The sequence below is a fragment of the Eleutherodactylus coqui genome, chromosome 3 (assembly GCF_035609145.1).
Source record: "Eleutherodactylus coqui strain aEleCoq1 chromosome 3, aEleCoq1.hap1, whole genome shotgun sequence".
NCBI classification, from domain to species: domain Eukaryota; kingdom Metazoa; phylum Chordata; class Amphibia; order Anura; family Eleutherodactylidae; genus Eleutherodactylus; species Eleutherodactylus coqui.
This window is the reverse complement of record NC_089839.1, coordinates 241,552,196-241,570,771: the sequence shown is the minus strand read 5'-3', so window position 1 is coordinate 241,570,771 and position 18,576 is coordinate 241,552,196. Positions and strand designations below refer to the sequence as shown.

Genomic DNA, 18,576 nt, shown 5'->3' with positions numbered 1-18,576 from the left:
AAACCCTGAATTCAAAATTGGGTTGCAAAGGGTTAAAGTGTTTATATAGAATACTGTTTATGTCGCTGTGTCATCCTGCACTTTGTATTCCTGAAATTAAAAATATTTAGCATATTTGATGTCTGCCGATCAGAGTTCAAGAAAAGTCGTATTCTGGGGCGAAACCTCCTATAAGACCTCAAAAGATCATCTAGGCTTTTCCAATGACGCACTTTTTTTTGCTTGAGTTTAGAAATATTTTTGACATACAAACTATGGAACATGAAGTTTCATGGAAGTTTATTGTAGTTCTCTATAATTTATTATTTACATTGCTGTATAGGCCTGACTTATATTTGTAAAGTGTTGCTATACAGATTTAGGCCTCGGTCACACGGGCGTTTTTTCCCGCGATTTGCGGATCGCATGACGGATGCGCATTCGCAAATCGCGTGACCGGGGCCGAAAGATCGGCCAAAAAATCTGCTCCTAGCCGCATTTCATTAGAAATGGGCCGGAGCAGTGCAGCGCTGTCCAGCGCATTGAATTCAATGGAGCCGGCAATACAGCCGGCTCCATTGAAAGCAATGGGCTGCGGGCGATCTCAGGATGAATTTTCGGGAAGGGCCTAAAAATATAAGCCCTTCCCTGAAAATTATCCAGAAATGTGTAAAAAGTAAAAAAAAAAAAAGAGAGCTGCCCCTGATTAGTCCCTGCGCTGAGCCAATCAGAGGCAGCACTCACTCACCCATTCATGAATTCATGAATGGGTGAGTGAGAGCTGCCTCTGATTGGTGAGGGCTGTGACCAATCAGAGGCAGCTCATTCAGCAGGCGGGGATTGTAAATCCCCGGCTGCTGAATACTACTCACAGCAGTTGAGGAGAACTGCCGGCCGGCCGCGGCTGAACTCCGTCTGCCGGGACAAGGTGAGTATATATTTAATTTTACTTTTTACACATTTCTGGATGATTTTCAGGGAAGGGCTTACATTTTTAAGCCCTTCCCGAAAATTCATCCTGCAATCGCCGGCAGCCCATTGCTTTCAATGGAGCCGGCTGTATTGCTGGCTCCATTGAATTCAATGGGCAAACATCATTCTTCTCTGCCACAGTTGTTACAGCTGTGGCAGAGAAGAATGATTTGTCTAGTATATGTTCTCAATGGGGTCGGCGCTGCTGCCGCCGGCCCCATTGAGCGCATATAGAGAAGAACAGGAATTGCAGATCGCAGATAGGTGCGATCTGCGATTTCTGTTCTATAATAAATCGGATGAGCGCATAAAAAGCGCTCATGTGTCCGATACCATTGCAAAGCAATGGTTCTGTAAAAATGGCGATCGCACCAAAAATCGCCCGTCTGACCGAGGCCTTAGCAAAGTTTAAACCTGCACTTTACTTCTTAAGTAGACTGTGGCACAAAACTTCTTTTTGGCTATTCAATAGCCTTTCAATGACTTTTGCTGTGTTAAGTTATTAACTTTGGTTTAAATTTTGCTAGATCAGTAGATAATGCAGAATACGGTATATGACAATAGTTCCCCTGTTCAGCGGTAATATACCTTTTAAAGGGAACCTGTCACCACCTCCTCACCCCTGGAACTAACTTTATTGGCTGGTTTGGGATTAAAATTTTTTTGCTTCTAATGTCCTCCATTTTCCTAACGAGTCCATGTACCTTGCAATTAGTCAACAAAGTTATAGTTTGCTGTATGCAACTGAGCAGAGAAGAGTCATCTAGCCAGGAGGAGTGATTTTTGAACTGTCAAGACAGAGCATGATAGGCAGCTTGTTGTATCCCCATTACACAATAAACCTTGTCTATCTATAGGAAGGGCTGTGGTTAACTCGGCAGCTCATAAATCAGTAGGACTTTTCTCTGCTCATTTTCAAATGGTAAACTATAACTTTGCTGACTAATTGTGGAGGTACATGGGCTCGTTAGGAAAAGAGAGGGCATTAGTAGAGATTGATCTTTCATCCCCTACCAGCTAGTGAAGTTAGTTCTTGGGGTGAGATGGTGGTGACAGGGTCCCTTTAGAATGTAACCACCTGAGAACACAGACAATTTTCATTTTTTCATCCCCAACTTCATCCCCTCATAGCCATGTGAGGGTTCCCTTTTTTTTGGGGGGGGGGGGGGATGAGTGATATTTATAGTGACATTAATTAATGTACCACAGCATGTATTGAGAAATGTATAAAAAAATATTTGTGGGGTAGAATGGAGAAAAAAGTACTTAAACCATTGTTTTTTGGTAGATAGATAGATATGTGATAGACAGATAGATATGTGATAGACAGATAGATAGATATGTGATAGACAGATAGATATGTGATAGACAGATAGATAGATATGTGATAGACAGATAGATATGTGATAGACAGATAGATAGATATGTGATACACAGATAGATATGTGATAGATAGATGAGAGATAGATAAAGAGATAGACAGATAGAGAGATAGATAGATATGAGATAGAGAGATAGATATGAGATAGATAGAGAGATAGATATTAGATATGAGATAGATAGATAGATAGATAGATAGATAGATAGATAGATAGATAGGAGATAGATAGATAGGAGATAGATAGATAGATAGATAGATAGATATGAAATAGATAGATAGGTAGGAGATAGATAGGAGATAGATAGATAGATAGATAGATAGATAGATAGATAGATAGATAGATAGATATGAGATTGATAGGAGATAGATAGATAGATATGAGATATATAGATGATAGATAGGAGATAGATAGATAGATAGATAGATAGATAGATATGAGATAGATAGATAGATAGATAGATAGATAGATATGAGATATATAGATGATAGATAGGAGATAGATAGATAGATAGATATGAGATAGATAGATAGATAGATAGATAGATAGATAGATAGATAGATAGATAGATATGAGATAGATAGATAGATATGAGATATATAGATGATAGATAGGAGATAGATAGATAGATAGATAGATATGAGATAGATAGATAGATAGATAGATAGATAGATAGATAGATAGATAGATAGATATGAGACAGATAGATAGATATGAGATAGATGGATAGATAGATAGATAGATATGAGATAGATAGATAGATAGATAGATAGATGATAGATAGATAGATAGATATGAGATAGATAGATAGATGGATAGATAGAGAGAGATATAGAGAAAGAATGTTTCTGCTGTTTTGCTACTTTTAAATAATAAATAAAACTTAAAACAACGTTAGATTTGTGTCATCCTATTCGGACACTTATATCTCTTGCATTTCTCTATTAACAAGCTGTCTGAAGGCTTATTTATTTGTAGGGTGAGCTGTAATTTTTTTATTGCCACTATTTCTGGATACGTGCAATTTTTTGATTGCCCTTTATACTATTTTTGATGGGCAGCAAGGTGTCTGAAATCCGGAACTCCGGCATTTTTTACAGCATTCAGAATGATGATCTGGCACTGCTCTCTGGACTCTCCACTTCATATATCATCCATATGCTGAATGCAGGTTATAGACCGTTCGATTAACCTTTTTTTCCTCTAGAAGTAGTCGAGTTGCCGCCTTGTCACCAGGCCTAGGGCTAAAAAGTTTATTAGATGGATCTCTGTATTAGCTATTCATATATTCCTCTATAGTAGAAAGGCACCAAAAAATGTGAATTGAGTCATGTATATTTATTTATAGTACTGAAGGGAACGTATACCGTGTATAGAACTCCAGTGAATCTATGCACCAAGGTTTGATAGAACATGTATCCAATAGTGCTGCCTTCCTAATTTAAGATAGGATAGACCTGCCCAAAGCCCTGCTATATATATATCTAGAGCCAGGCTGAACTTTAAGAAGTGACAATGCCCTAAAATAAGGGTAATTGGAGACTGCAGTGTTTTTTTTTGCCTTCTTCTGGATCAACAATGCACATTATTAGTTTGATCAATTCATATATTTTTTAAACCCTGAAGGTAAAATCGTGCTTTAAATATGTGGTTATGACCATGAATGACGACTGCATTTTGCCTTACATAGCCACAATGGGTCTTTTATCCCAATAATGATCATCTTATCACTTGGATCACATATAGACTCCATTAAACATAAACCTTTTGGCTTCGGGGTTTATTTCTCATTGAATTTAATTATCCAAGCAACATGTAGGGTGGATTAGGTTTTTTTTCAATGACAGGATATTAAAGGCACCATTACTAATATACTACTCCCCTTTCCACTATAAAATAGCTATTAAACGTCAAATGCAAACTGGCTTTTATAAAACAGCTACCAATTACACTCATAAATATCTATGTAAAATGTGAAGGATTTGGGGTGCGCTGCAGCGAGCCCTGGATGGGAACTTTTCCGTATAAAAGTCCTCAAGCTTTCCAGTAGATTTGAAAAAGCTGCCTGTGCCAAATCAGACTGGCACATGCCAAATACTGTTAAAACGACTTATTAAATAGGAGAGCTTTCCAAGTTGGATTACATCCAGTTTAGAGGCGATTCATTTAAGCAAAGTAGAAGGGGGTGGGGGGTGGGGGGGGGGTGGAGGCACCTTACATAAACGGACAGATTTTGATTTAATTTGTAGGTAATTAACGTTTTATATGTTTCAATAAGACAAAATGTCTGTTTATAGATAGCGCCATTCTTCCATGCGGTCTAATAAGATGCATCTGTATATGATATGGTAACATTTACTGTATTCTGCTTCTTTCAGGAACACTCTCACCCGCACCTCAATCTACCATCCACATCCAGACGGCTCCCAATGACTCGTCACACATTACTTCCAACTTGTCAAGTAACTCATTATTGCTTTCCACACAGATTCAGATAGCCAATAGCCAATGTTACAACTGTGAATTACTGTAATTTAGGGAAAACAGTGATAAGGAAGGTTTTGTAGATAAATTATAACAATAAACCAAAGAATAAACTCCATTTATATCATGTATAAGATTATTTAATTCAGCAAATTTAAAGCACAATCCTAAAAACAGGTGTAAGCAGAGAGAACAGCAGAGAGAACAGCAGAGAGAACAGCAGAGAGGACAGCAGAGAGGACAGCAGAGAGGACAGAGAGACTGCAAAGGACAGCAGAGAGAACAGCAGAAAGGACAGCTGAGAGACAGCAGAGAGGACAGCTGAGAGACAGCAAAGAGAACAGCAGAGAGACTGCAGAGGACAGCAGAGAGACAGCAGAGAGAACAGCAGAGAGAGCAGAGAGAACAGCAGAGAGAGCAGAGAGACTGTAGAGAGAGCAGAGAGACTGCAGAGGACAGAAGAGAGAACAGCAGAAAGGACAGCTGAGAGACAGCAGAGAGAACAGCAGTAAGGACAGCTGAGAGACAGCAGAGAGGACAGCAGAGAGGACAGCAGAGAGACAGCAGAGAGAACAGCAGAAAGGACAGCTGAGAGACAGCAGAGAACAGCAGAAAGGACAGCAGAGAGGAGAGCAGAGAGAGCAGAGAGACAGCAGAGAGAACAGCAGAGAGAACAGCAGAGAGGACAGCTGAGAGACAACAAAGAGGACAGCTGAGAGACAGCAGAAAAGACAGCTGAGAGACAGTAGGGAGAATAGCAGAGAGGACAGCAGAGAGACAGCAGAAAGGACAGCAGAGAGAACAGCAGAGAGGACAGCAGCAGGGACAGCAGAGAGAAATCAGAGGACAGCAGAAGACTGTAGAGGACAGCAGAGAGGACAGCAGAGAGACGGCAAAGAGATGGCAAAGAGACGGCAGAGGGGACAGCAGAGATCAGCAGAGAGGACAGTAGAGAGACAGCAGAGAGGATAGCAGAGGACATTAGAGAGACAGCAGCGAGGACAGCAGCGAGGACAGCAGAGAGACAGTAGAGAGACAGCAGCCAGACAGCAGAGAGGACAGTAGAGGACAGTAGAGGACAGCAGAGAGACCGCAGCGAGACAGCAGAAGACAGCAGAGAGGACAGCAGAGAGGATAGCAGGGCAACAGCAGCGAGAAATTCAAGGAATGACCCAACCTTCTGTAAAGTGTCTAAATTACCCACAAGCAGGCTGCTTTTGTGCCATTGTCTATTTTGTTTATTTTTAGTGTAATTAATTGTATCCATTTTTTATGGTGCAGCAGAACCATACGTCGTTTACATAAGTCTGGATCAGTTTGTAGACAGGATGTTTTTTTCCGGATCCAAAACACATACTGTTTGCTGAAAGTAGAAGCAAATCCAAAAAACTGAGAGAAATACTGAAAAAGACAAGTAGACGTCATATGGAAACAATGGCAGTGTTGTGTCCTTTTAGTCTGCAGAGAAGTGGTTGCCTCAATACTTTGTGAGGTCCCTGCATTTAATAACACATCATTAGCTCCATCTTTAGTGAGCTTCTATTTCTATGTTAGGGAACTGCCTTTTGAGCAATTTCCTAATATATACTTCCTGCACATTGAATATAAAGAGGGTATTAGAGAACAGCAGATGATAAGAAATGGCTGCTCTCCAGTGTGATGATGACTATCACTGACCCTCTTCTCCCTCCACTAACATAATACAGGCTGCCAAAACAAGAATGGGGCACTTTTATTACTGGTATTGTGCCGGAATTCTGGTGTAAGTTGCGCAATTTAGACAAGCTTATTGTTGATTTGATCCAAAAGAACAGATATTAAGCTTCTCACTCCATTTTTCAGAAGTGTCTCAAAAGAGGGTCAGGATTTGAGTGGAGTGAGAGTTTTAGAAAGATTTATGTAGTATGACTTTTTAAAAACTCACAACATTTGTCACAAGCTCACTGCAATAGCTACAGTGGATATAAAAACTCTACACACCCTGCGAAGGTGCCACGTTTTGCCATGTTAAAAAAATTGACAAAGGGCTTCTTCACACTCGCATATGCGTTTTTTTGCGGTCACCCGCACATGCCGTTAAATCGTGTAACTGAAGCAATAACGCCTGAGCTTAATTAGCGTTTTCTCGTCCATTCAAACGGCCAGGTGCGTCGTATTAGCGTAAAAATATGCTAAAATACGCCGCAGCCTGGAAATCCCTCTTTCGACATAAATCCTCGGAATGACTTCAGATATCTAAAGAGATGCACCTATAAGCTTTCCCTGCGTTGGACGCTGCTGAACTGCCTCCCCCTCCCTATTTTTCCAGGTCCCAAAGAGTCTATAGGAACCGCCGGTGTATATCAGTCGAAAGATAGAAGCCAACCTATCTTTTCCAGCCGCTGGAATCGGCAGCCTATGTGCTACTTTTCCACGCCGGGTGATTGTGCACAAAATTGCCCATGGGAATGAATGCATTGGAATCCAATACCTCAGGTGGTCGCGATGTTTAGTCGGGCATGAAAACGCGGCTACATAGCCACGCAAAAACACTTGTGTGAATAAAGCCAAAGATGAATGATTTCAGATTAATTTCCACCTTCAGTGTGACCCGTTATCTGTATAATTCCATTGAAAAACGAACTAAAATCATTTAGGCAGCGGTCAGAAGAAGATACGAGTAGGACATCCGTGCCTAGAATGCGGGCCTGTAAGGTCCATGATGCACGTTAAAGATAGAACCGCACTCTGCATAGGATGCGAGCTGCACATAATTACATTGTGTGAACACACTATTTTGCGCACATGTAAAAAAACCACAAAGCTTCGGTCACGCGCATTTTGCACAAGCGTGCAGAGCATTTTTTTCATGCACATGGGCGCGCAAAATAACACGCTCATCTGACCGAGGCCTTGGGGTGGGAATATAAAAATAATAAAATGAAAACTATGTGGTTGCATAAGTGTGAACACCCTCCTATATTTGGGATGTGGTTGAGTTCAGAATTAGCCAACACTGCGCATCACTAAAAGAACACCGTACCCGCGGTGAAGATGCTGGAGGCAATATACCTTGGGACTGTTTTTCTGCTGCTGGAGCTTTAGTCAAGGTGGAGGGAATTATGAACCGTTCCAATTATCAGCCCATTTTGGCATAAAGCCTTCAGGCCTCTGCTATAAAGATGAAGATGAAGAGGAATGTCCTCTTTCAGCACGACCAGGACCCAAAGCATACCTCCAAATCAGCAAAAGAATGGCTTTACCAGAAGATGATCAAAGTTCTGGAATGGCCCAGCCAGAGCCCAGACCTGAATCCCATTGATGGTCATATGAGTAACCTGAAGAGGGCGCTACACACGAGATGCCATAGCAATCTGACAGATTTGGAGCGCTTTTACAAGGAAGAGTGGCAAAGATTGCCAAGTCAAGATGTCCCATGCTGATGGACACCTACCCAAAAAGTCTGAATGCTGTCATAAAATCAAAGGGTGCATCCACAAAGTATTGTATCAAGTTTTAGTGTGTTTGTATTTATGCAACCACATTCAGTTTTTTTTCACCCTCAGGCCTTAGTCACACGGGCGTTTTTTCACGCGATTTGCGGATCGCATGACGGATGCGCATCCGCAAATCGCGTGACCGGTGCGCGCAAGTCGCCCGCAAATCGCCTGAAAATCTGCTCCTAGCCGCGTTTCATTAGAAACGGGCCGGAGCTGTCCAGCGCATTGCATTCAATGGAGACGGCAATAGAGCCGGCTCCATTAAAAGCAATGCGCTGCGGGCGAGCCCGGGATGAATTGTCGGGAAGGGCTTAAATATATAAGCCCTTCCCTGCAATTCATCCTAAAATGTGTAAAAATAAAAAATATATATATGCTCACCTTCTCCCGGCAGCCGGAGCTCCGCGCGGCCGTCCTGCAGTGGGTTTGAAGGGGGTGTGAGTCAGACCTGCCCCCTGATTGGCTCAGCGCTGAGCCAATCAGAGGCATGTCTCACTCACACCCATTCATGAATTCATGAATGGATGTGAGTCAGACCTGCCCCTGATTGGCTCAGCGCTGAGAGGCAGCAGTCACTCACCCATTCATGAATTCATGAATGGGTGTGTAAGTGAAACCTGCCTCTGATTGGTCAGGGCTGTGACCAATCAGAGGCAGATCATTTAGCAGGCGGGGATTTTAAAGCCCCGCCGGCTGAATAGTGCCGAGAAGCAGTTCAGGAGAACTGACAGCGGCCGCGGCTGGACTCCGGCTGCAGTGGAAAGGTGAGTATACAATTTTTTTTTTATTTTAACACATTTTAGGATGAATTGCAGGGAAGGGCTTATATATTTAAGCCCTTCCCGACAATTCACCCCGCGCACGCCGGCAGCCCATTGCTTTCAGTGGAGTCGGCTGTATTGCTGGCTCCATTGAATTCAATGGGCAAACATCGTTCTTCTCTGCCACAGCTGTTACAGCTGTGGCAGAGAAGAATGATTTGTCTTCTATATGTTCTCATTGGGGTCGGCCGCCGGCCCCATTGAGCGCATATAGAGAAGAGAACAGGAATCGCAGATCGCAGATAGGTGCAATCTGCGATTTCTGTTCTATAATTTATCAGACGAGCGCATAAAAAGCGCTCATGTGTCCGATACCATTGCAAAGCAATGGTTTTATAAAATCGCCGGACGCATGCGCATGCGCAAATCGCGGCAAAAAACGCCCGTCTGACTAAGGCCTCAGGGCTAATGCCCACGGCTGGATTTCTGCTGCGTTTTACGCAGCGGAAATCCGCGGCACTATGCCGCAGTTATTAGGTTCTATTGAACCTAATAGCTCAATGTTCACGCTGCAGAGTTCTACCGCGAAATTCCGCAGAGAGAAAGAAACCATGGCATGCTCTAATTGCTGCGGGAATATGCGCAGCTGGCTTCCATTGTAGTCAATGGAAGACGGCCATTGCGCTATACTTCTGCTAGTGGGACGCGCGCAGCGGACCCAGAGAGGTAAGTATGGGGTCTTTGGGGGGTGCCGTGATGGACTCCGCTGCAATATTCCGCTGGCGGAGTCTGTCACGTCCTTGGGCATGAGGCCCAAAAAATGTCAGTTTCTCTTTTAATGGAACTCTACAGATAATGGTGCACGCGGAAGGTGGAAATAAATCCGAAATGATTCATCTTTGTTGTAATTTTTAGCAGGTGTGTAGACTTTTTATATCACTGTAGATGGCTACAAAGTGACTCCACATCTGCAGACACACTTTGAGATGCAATAAATGTATCAATCTCATGTGACATTTGATTAATTTGTCACATTTTAAATTGGAGAAGCTGCCAGAAAACCAGTTTGAAAAATTCCCCTGATTGTAATTTCCCCCGGAGTCTCAATTGTCTGCTACTGACGAGCGGCCCAGGGGCAACGTGAATATGTTCATAATAATATAATACTACTAATAATAATGTAGCTCCCAGATCTACTAATTCAATGACTGAAAATCTATTAATTAATTTTACAATTAGGCACTTGCTTTAAATTTTCACCAGAGGTGGAGCTTAACTTTAAAACGAATCTCCTCCTTTTAACACGATGCCATTTTATCTCATATAACTTCAACTCTATTTTTTTTTTTAAAGAGATCCAAATCCACTGCATAGACGTAGATTTAAAGGGGTTGTCCCGCGCCGAAACTTTTTTTTTTTTTTTCGACCTCCCCCCCCCCCCCCCCCCCCCGTGCGGCGCGAGACAACCCCGATGCAGGGGTTAAAAAAGAACACCGGACAGCGCTTACCTGAATCCCCGCGCTCCGGTGACTTCTTACTTACCTGCTGAAGATGGCCGCCGGGATCTTCTCCCTCGGTGGACCGCAGGGCTTCTGTGCGGTCCATTGCCGATTCCAGCCTCCTGATTGGCTGGAATCGGCACGTGATGGGGCGGAGCTACACGGAGCTACACGGAGCCCCATTGAGAAAAGGAGAAGACCCGGACTGCGCAAGCGCGTCTAATTTGGCCATTAGACGGCGAAAATTAGACGGCAACCATGGAGACGAGGACGCCAGCAACGGAACAGGTATGTGAATAACTTTTGATAACTTCTGTATGGCTCATAATTAATGCACAATGTACATTACAAAGTGCATTAATATGGCCATACAGAAGTGTATAGACCCACTTGCTTTCGCGGAACAACCCCTTTAACATGTAGCGATCAAGTTCCCTACAGCCACCACTAGAGGGAGCATGTGAGCTTACTGCTTACGGTTTTATTATTCAGTCGAATGCATAGCAATACGTAGTTAGCTCCCTCTAGTGGTGGCTGCTGGCAGTTGGATTGTTAGGTGTTCAAGGAAATATGCCATTAGAAAATTACCCATTGTTTAAATCAATTTTTTTTGTGTGTTAAATTTATATATTTTTTAAACTTTTCATACTACATCCTATTATCTGCAGTTTTCAGTCTGGCCACTAAGCCTAATCATAGTTTTGACACTTCAAGTTGTCAAGATATTGTAAGAACCTACTCAGAAGAAAAATGCTAATCAAATATTCTCTTTAAGCATAATATTAAAATGAATCCTTGTCAACAGTTTTTGCAATAAAGTATTGGAGAAGTGAGCATTTTCTGCTGGCGCTAGCTTTATGCCAAATGAACAGTTGCATGCCGCAAAAGAGATATTTTAGGAATTCTTAACTTAGTCTTAAGGCCGTATGCACACGGATGATTGTGAGTCATGCATTCAAATGCATTGGTTCTTTCCTTGTGTGAGTTTTGTCCATATCGCGATCCGACAGAACTCACGCGGGAATATTGCACAAGCCCTAAGAGCATGTATACCATCAGAGGGCATGATGGAGTCAAAGGAATACTTGGTGGTAGTAATGATACTTTATATAAAGTCAATCTCACAACTGGAGATTTCTCAAGAAATAAAAGCAATTTTTCCCACTTCTTGTTCATTGCAGGTCAGAATGAGACTTCTGGCGCCCCTTCTTACACGCAGGCACCCACCACCATTGTCCCTATCAAAGGGCCCATACTTGCAGACAACAGCACTGCTGTCCCTCTCGCACTCACCTCTCCAACCACCAACCCCGCGCTTCCTTTCACAGGTTTGACTGAGCAATGGCCGTTGAATTGAATGTTGTATCCTCGTATTCTTTCCAATCACTACGAAATGTCGAAAGGGACTCATGAGTAAGAATTATTAATGCAGAAGAGTTTCTGGATGTGACACATATGGAGTCCATGCATGCAGATTATAAGGACGCTGTGTATACATGTGACATGTTCACACCTGTTTGAAGATATGTGTAAAATTTTAAATTGGGTTTCTGCATGTACAGATGCAGTAAAGTTTAACTTGACATTTTCACCGGCGTGTGATGTCTTAAATGTTTGTTGCATCATGCTATGCAATGTGCACAATGTCAAGATAAAGATTGCTTCATCTGTAGGTACTACTGATTACATGTACAACACATGCAGACGTGGAGGGTTTTTTGCATGGTTTTCCTCTGGGTACAGTATATGATTAAACTGGTCGAAAGCTTGTAGCTAAAGAGATCTATATTGTCTGTTATTGTTCTTTATAACTCAAAGCGATCTGATAAGGGCGTTTTCACACAGGATGGACTATCCCATGAGACGCTGTGGAATATTCCACTATGCCGTAAAATTCGCACCAGAATCCATATGTCTAATATGTGGATTTCAATGAGAAATTGATGCAAATAAGGAAGATGGAAATAATACCTCTGCAGCGCCACCTATTGGATGGCAGCATTCCTTCAAATCAATGTGACTTCTTAAAAAGTCATTTGCATAAATTTCCCATAGGAGCTTGCATGGAGTTATAAGTCTTCTCACTCGCCTTCTAGGTGTCCCCACACTCCCTTTGGGTGCTCTGCTCGCGGAGAGACTATACCATTACCTGACCCACTCACCCCCTATGTGTCTCCACACACTTTTTGGGTGCTCTCCTTAAGGGGACAGGACTTTGGTGCAGATATTGACAGCAGAATATTCTGCAGCGTCCTGCGGAGTATTCTGTCCTGTGTGAAGTATCCCAGAGTTTTGTTCACATGCCAGAACCCAAAACAGGTTATTCTGCAAGCATTCCACCTCTAAAACTCTGGCATAAATCCACAGGTAGGCCACATATTTTTGGATTGTTGATTTTGCCAGTTGACAGGACTAAACCCTGTGTGGATCCATGGCCATATCTGCAGCTATTCTGCCTCTGGTTGTGGCACTGATCCGCAGGCAGATTTAGTCCTGTCGATTGGCAAAATCTGCGAACAAATCTGTGGCTAAAGCCACAGCAGAAACATGCAGCGTAGCCGCAGATTTCGGAGGTGGTTCTAGAGGCGGAATCCGCGCATAAGGATCAGCCATGTGAACTTACATCCTATCTCTGTGAACCTCGTGCATGCCCCAATCAACGTTAATTAAGTGTTCCTACTAATCCCTGCTGTTGCAATGGGAGGCTAGCTTACAGTCACAGCCAGTTCCCACTGCGGATGGTGCGGGTGCAGCCCCCGAGCCTGCGCTATGCATATGCAATAAATATAAAGAATTTCACCTCAACCCCCTCCTCCCCATGGTGTGTATGGATGTCATGAGGTGTGAAGGGGTTAAAGTTGTAGTCATGAGCCAACCCCTTTAATTTTATCCCTACTTAATAAAAATATGGAGCCCCATTAAGGGGTAAAGTAGGTCAATAGATCAATATAGGGTATACAGTATGTCTATGGTATCGGGGAGTTGTTCTGCAACTGTCATAAGGTAAAGGTATTGTATGTGTTTGTGATATATCATATAGAGAACCATGAGTGGTTCAGGTTATTTAGAATTGAGGTTCCTATAAAATACTCGATGACACTCTGGCCTAGATGTTTCAGCTTTTTACAATGTACAGTATGTGACCAGATCAATCGATGTAACTGTAGATAAAGTACACATATTGATAAAATCTTGATATTTGTTAGTATTGTCCTCTTTTAGGAGGACGGTGCTTGATAGGTCCATCGTAACCACTAGGTCATCTCACCAACATGTCATGCTTCATATCCTACAACAGGTGGCTCAAACTCTACTGGCATGCAAGCACCCACTCATACCCCCACCATGGAGCTCACTTCTGCATTCAATGGCACAGGTTTGGTTTATTCTCAACAAGCTATCCACTTTACCGTATCTCACCAGAAAGCAGTATGATACACATTCATTCTTAATGACAAACAACTGCAAGACTTAAAATATGACGAAAGAAGAAAGACGTAAGAGCATTCCTACAGCCTACTGCAATGTACCTGAGATGACTTGCTTTTGGCAGGACTTCTGTGGTGACCAGGGAAGGGGCTGATGGAGAGGAGTTATTGCAAATAGACAATGTTGGCTAATTCCGACCATGGAGGAGGATAAACTGGCTTATCATATGGTTGAAAGGATGGGATGACGTTGTCATGCACTGGGCTGGTTATTGTCCCCTGGTGTAGGGAAGACAATTATAACTTACGGCTTACTTGTAGAATAGGCACCATACAACATCCCAACATGAAGGCGCAGTTCTTATAAACAGGTTCTTTAAAATAGTCAAATGGCTAATTGCTGGTGGTGGCTGATGTTCCTTCCCTCTGTCTGTAGCTTGTCCTTATCTATTTAATTACCCTGAGTTGGCTTACATTGGGCATACTTAAAGGACCCCGCCTTTCCACTGATCTGAACGTTTCTGGAACTGAGGAAGACTATCTCTTCCTATCGGTCCTCTAGTAGCTCCTCCTTGTACCGTCTCTGGGGATCTACTGTTGCCCGGGCTATTGGTCACCTTCTTAAGTCGTCCTATTCTTCGTACTGCAGTTTTCTGGGTATTAGTCCCCTAAGAAAGTTGCCTTGGAGTTGTCAGCTTCTCTTATGGACCCAGAGCTTCCCAGTCTAGAAGCATACAGACTATTTACATCTCAAAATATATTGGCCTTCAGGTCCGGTCTCTTTAATAGTGAGGGACACAGATGATGCTTCCTTACTGAATGGTATGTGGCTGGCCTTAAGGCTAGGGCTACACGGCAACATCTGTCACATAAAATTTGCGCACCTTTTTAGAGCTGCAATAAGTCACAGCCACATGTGACGTACATTGATGTCTATGGTGCAAATAGTTGCATGCGGCTTGAGACCAAAATCTGACAAAGTTGTATTTTCTGCTACTGTCGTGTCGCAGCCATGTTAGGTCACAGGTCAAAATGTGACACCATTGGCAATCATTAGATACAGCATTACATGTGACACGTCTTGCCGAATAGCCCCAGCCTTATAACCCCTGACTCCTCCCATTTATCTAACTCTTGCTGTGTCTGTGTCTGCTTTTGAAACTGCTAAATCACCATTAATCCCTGCTCTGCATTGTATTAAACTGGTTAAGGGGTTGTCCAGGATCTTATATTTTACATACAGCCCAACTCCCCTGCCATAAAACAAGAAATAAGCAAATATTCCCCTCTTCCTGTTCTTGCGATGTCCTGCACTGCTACTCAGTCCTCGGCTCTGGTGTTTGTTTACAGGCCATAGTCCTGCCCCGTTTACAGAATGTCACAGACACTGCAGCCAATGACAGAGCTCAGTACTCAATAGCTGAGCTCTGTCATTGGCTGCAGCACCTTTGACATTCTGTAAATAGCTTGGGGAAGCCTGAAAATGTGATGTCAGTGCAGCAGCATGGGACACAGCGGGGAGCAGGGAGAGGTGAGTATATACTTATGTATTGCTTTATGACACGGGGAGCTGGACTTTATGTAAAAAAAAAGCTCTTGGAAAACCCCTTTAAGCAACAGCCACCACCTATAAACACTATATACAATATGTTAAACATCTCTAAACTACCAAGACATTCTAAGAGCATCATAAAACAGGTGTTCCTGCTAAGGGTAATTCTGGGGTAATTCACACTTGTCTGGTTTGCATCATTTTCTAATAGTCTAATATGGCATTTCTCTGAGCGGGATGTTATCTATTAGAGAGCGACTGCGAAAATTGTCAGGGCAAGTTACTTCCTTTTATATATATTTCCTTATATACAGCAACTTTTCATCATATGTGTGACAAGACTCAAATGCAGGTTGTCACTCCGGCCATTATATATCATTACTCTCCAAGGAGAGGAAAGACTTTCCCCATATACAGTACACAGCAATGAAGCCAGTATGGAAAAGTGATTCATGTGCTGCGCAGGTTTTCTTTATACTGGTTCATGTAAAAAACTGTTCAGACAGTTAATATACAGATGTGTTACACGGCTTGTATGTATATCTTTAGAATAGTCTCTAAGTATATACTTCTTTTCATTTTTCCTTACTTTAGTTACTCGAAGCACTGATACCAACCAACCAACACCAACAGCAGAAGTCTCCCCTTCTCAAGGAGGTGACAAGCAGACCCACATCCATTGCAATCACCGCTTGGCTTGCATACAAATATATACCAAAAACATCTATCTATCTATCTATCTATCTATCTATCTATCTATCTATCTATCTATCTATCTATCTATCTATCTATCTATCTATCTATCTATCTATCTATCTATCTATCTCATATCTATCTATCTCATATCTATCTATTTCCACCTTTTTAATTTCTGATTGGCCCCTTTATCTCTAGTATATTCATTTGTTTATTCCACTACATTTTGATTTAATTCAGTTTTTTTTCTGTTTTCTTCTAGGTAATGGAACTAATCCAGAATGCGGTAAGTAGTTCTGTGAAGTTATCAGCATTTCCAGTGAAGCTTTCTCACTTAGGCCACTCTCACACACTGCTTGAAATCGCGGTATTTTTACCGCAATTTTGAGTGGCATTTTTGAACGCATGGCACAGCGTTTGACAGCGCTTTTTAATTCACCCCATCATCCTGATAAGTTGCTTTAAAGGGGTTCTGACATAAAAAAAAAAAAATTGTACTCACCTTGCCTGGCCTGGCCCAATCGCCAGGCATGTCCCCTCCAGCCGGCATCTTCTTCTGTGCCTTTGAAGCAGAGCAGGAGCGGTCAAAAAGAGCGCTTCCGGCTCTGGTCCGTCCGTCAGGCACTTCCGAGGTGAACGGACGGACCGCCCACAGCAAGCACGTCACAAGCAGTGCTTGCTGTGGGCGGCCCGTCCGTCCTGCTGAACTCCGGAGTGCTGGGCATGCGCAGTGGAGACGCAGCCCGTCCTGACTCCTGTCAGAGGGCACCTCTCCACTGCGCATGCGCGCGATCCCGGAGCGGCGCGGCTCGTGCAGACAGAAGAGGAGGAACAGCGCCTGCTGGGAGATGACCCCCCCGATGTCAACAACAACAGAAGAACAGGTAAGTATTATCTTTTTATGCTTTAGCAGCCATTAAACCATGGGTTCCCTGGGTCCATTAGGCAGACCAGGGAACAATGGCTGCTAAAGCATAAAAACATTATTTGTGTCAGAACCCCTTTAAAAAGCGCTAAAACGTGCGAAAATAGAACAGATAGTGCTTCGAGCATATGTCTAAGAAGCCCTATTAAAATCAATGGAAGCGTTGAACCGAGGTTAGTTCGGCGCTCAGGACGCCACGGGAAGTGTGAGAGTGGCCTTATACTCACTTTGATGAGCACAGAGTCCTCTTTTGGCCTGACACAGGCGCACAATGCAGTGACCCACAGCCTGTGTCAGGATTCTGACGTCCCTGTCAGTGGTCCTGGCAGATGCTGATACAGTTGTGGGGTTCTAGATGGGCCCCACCATATAAATGGGTCCAGGGCCCCTGTTTCCTTACCTCTGCACTAAAGCAGTTGAGAGTTATCGTAATGCCTTAAGTCTTGGCTACATCTGTATGTGCACAAACATTACATGCAGGCATCCAGCTATCTCTTTATTGGGGTATTCTCAGGTTGGCTTGCAACATCCCTACCAACCAGCTATAACATTTCATACCAGGTAAAGCACCTTATATTGTTTAATAGCTGTGCCTGTATTACATTTCAATGCCATTCACTTGAATGGGATTGAACTGCAAAAAGGTCATGTAACCAATGGAATTATGTCACAGGCTAAGGAAGGCTTTCCCGAGCACTGTGGCCCCTTTAAACAGCTGATCGGTAGGGATGGCAAGAGTCGGGTCCCCACTGATTTGATATTGATGACCAGTCCTAAGGATAGAGCGGAGGGCACCATTACCACACTAAGGCATGTGTACACAACTATGGTTTTACCAAGGTTGTGATTGCCGTTTTCGAAAACAACTATTATGGTTCCATAAGGCTCAATGCACACAGGCGTATTATGGAATCCAGAGCGGGCATCTGCCCCCAGATTCCGCAGCAAATACTGCCCATAGCATGCTATAGAAAATGGCTTTTCCCTGCACATGAGCGGAAATCAATTGTGATTTTCCGCTTGTGAAGGGAAAATCGCAGCATGCTCTATTTTGGTGCGGATTCTTCGTAGACAACTTCCATTGAAATTAATGGAAGCCAGATGGGCCGCACAATCCACGTCATCGCCTAGTATCATCTGTACTGTAAATATGCCCCAGCATCACATCCGCAATACAGATGAAGAGCACTGTGGACAAGCATGAGGGGTCCACCGGGGTCACCGGCTGGGAAGTGGGTTGGATTCTGATCCCGCAGCAGAATCCGACCCGGTCTTGTGCATTCGATCTAAAACTGAGTGAGCTCTGACCATTCTTACATTATACTAGTCAGTACAGAACTGAACCTATTAAGGTTATGAAAACCCAAATGGTGTTCATTGGCAGATATTCACTTTAAGCTAATTTGGAAATGAATAACGTCT

General features: G+C 43.1%; 1 protein-coding gene across 1 annotated transcript in view; it reads left to right on the top strand.

The window, feature by feature from the left end:
- PTPRC (protein tyrosine phosphatase receptor type C) overlaps window positions 1-18,576 on the top strand; it is a 159,989-nt gene that overhangs the window by 87,978 nt on the left and 53,435 nt on the right. The window contains exons 4-8 of the mRNA XM_066597175.1: window positions 4,709-4,792; window positions 11,735-11,881; window positions 13,852-13,929; window positions 16,128-16,190; window positions 16,492-16,515. Of these exons, the coding sequence (XP_066453272.1) occupies window positions 4,709-4,792; window positions 11,735-11,881; window positions 13,852-13,929; window positions 16,128-16,190; window positions 16,492-16,515 (396 nt within the window). The remainder of the gene's footprint in view (window positions 1-4,708; window positions 4,793-11,734; window positions 11,882-13,851; window positions 13,930-16,127; window positions 16,191-16,491; window positions 16,516-18,576) is intronic.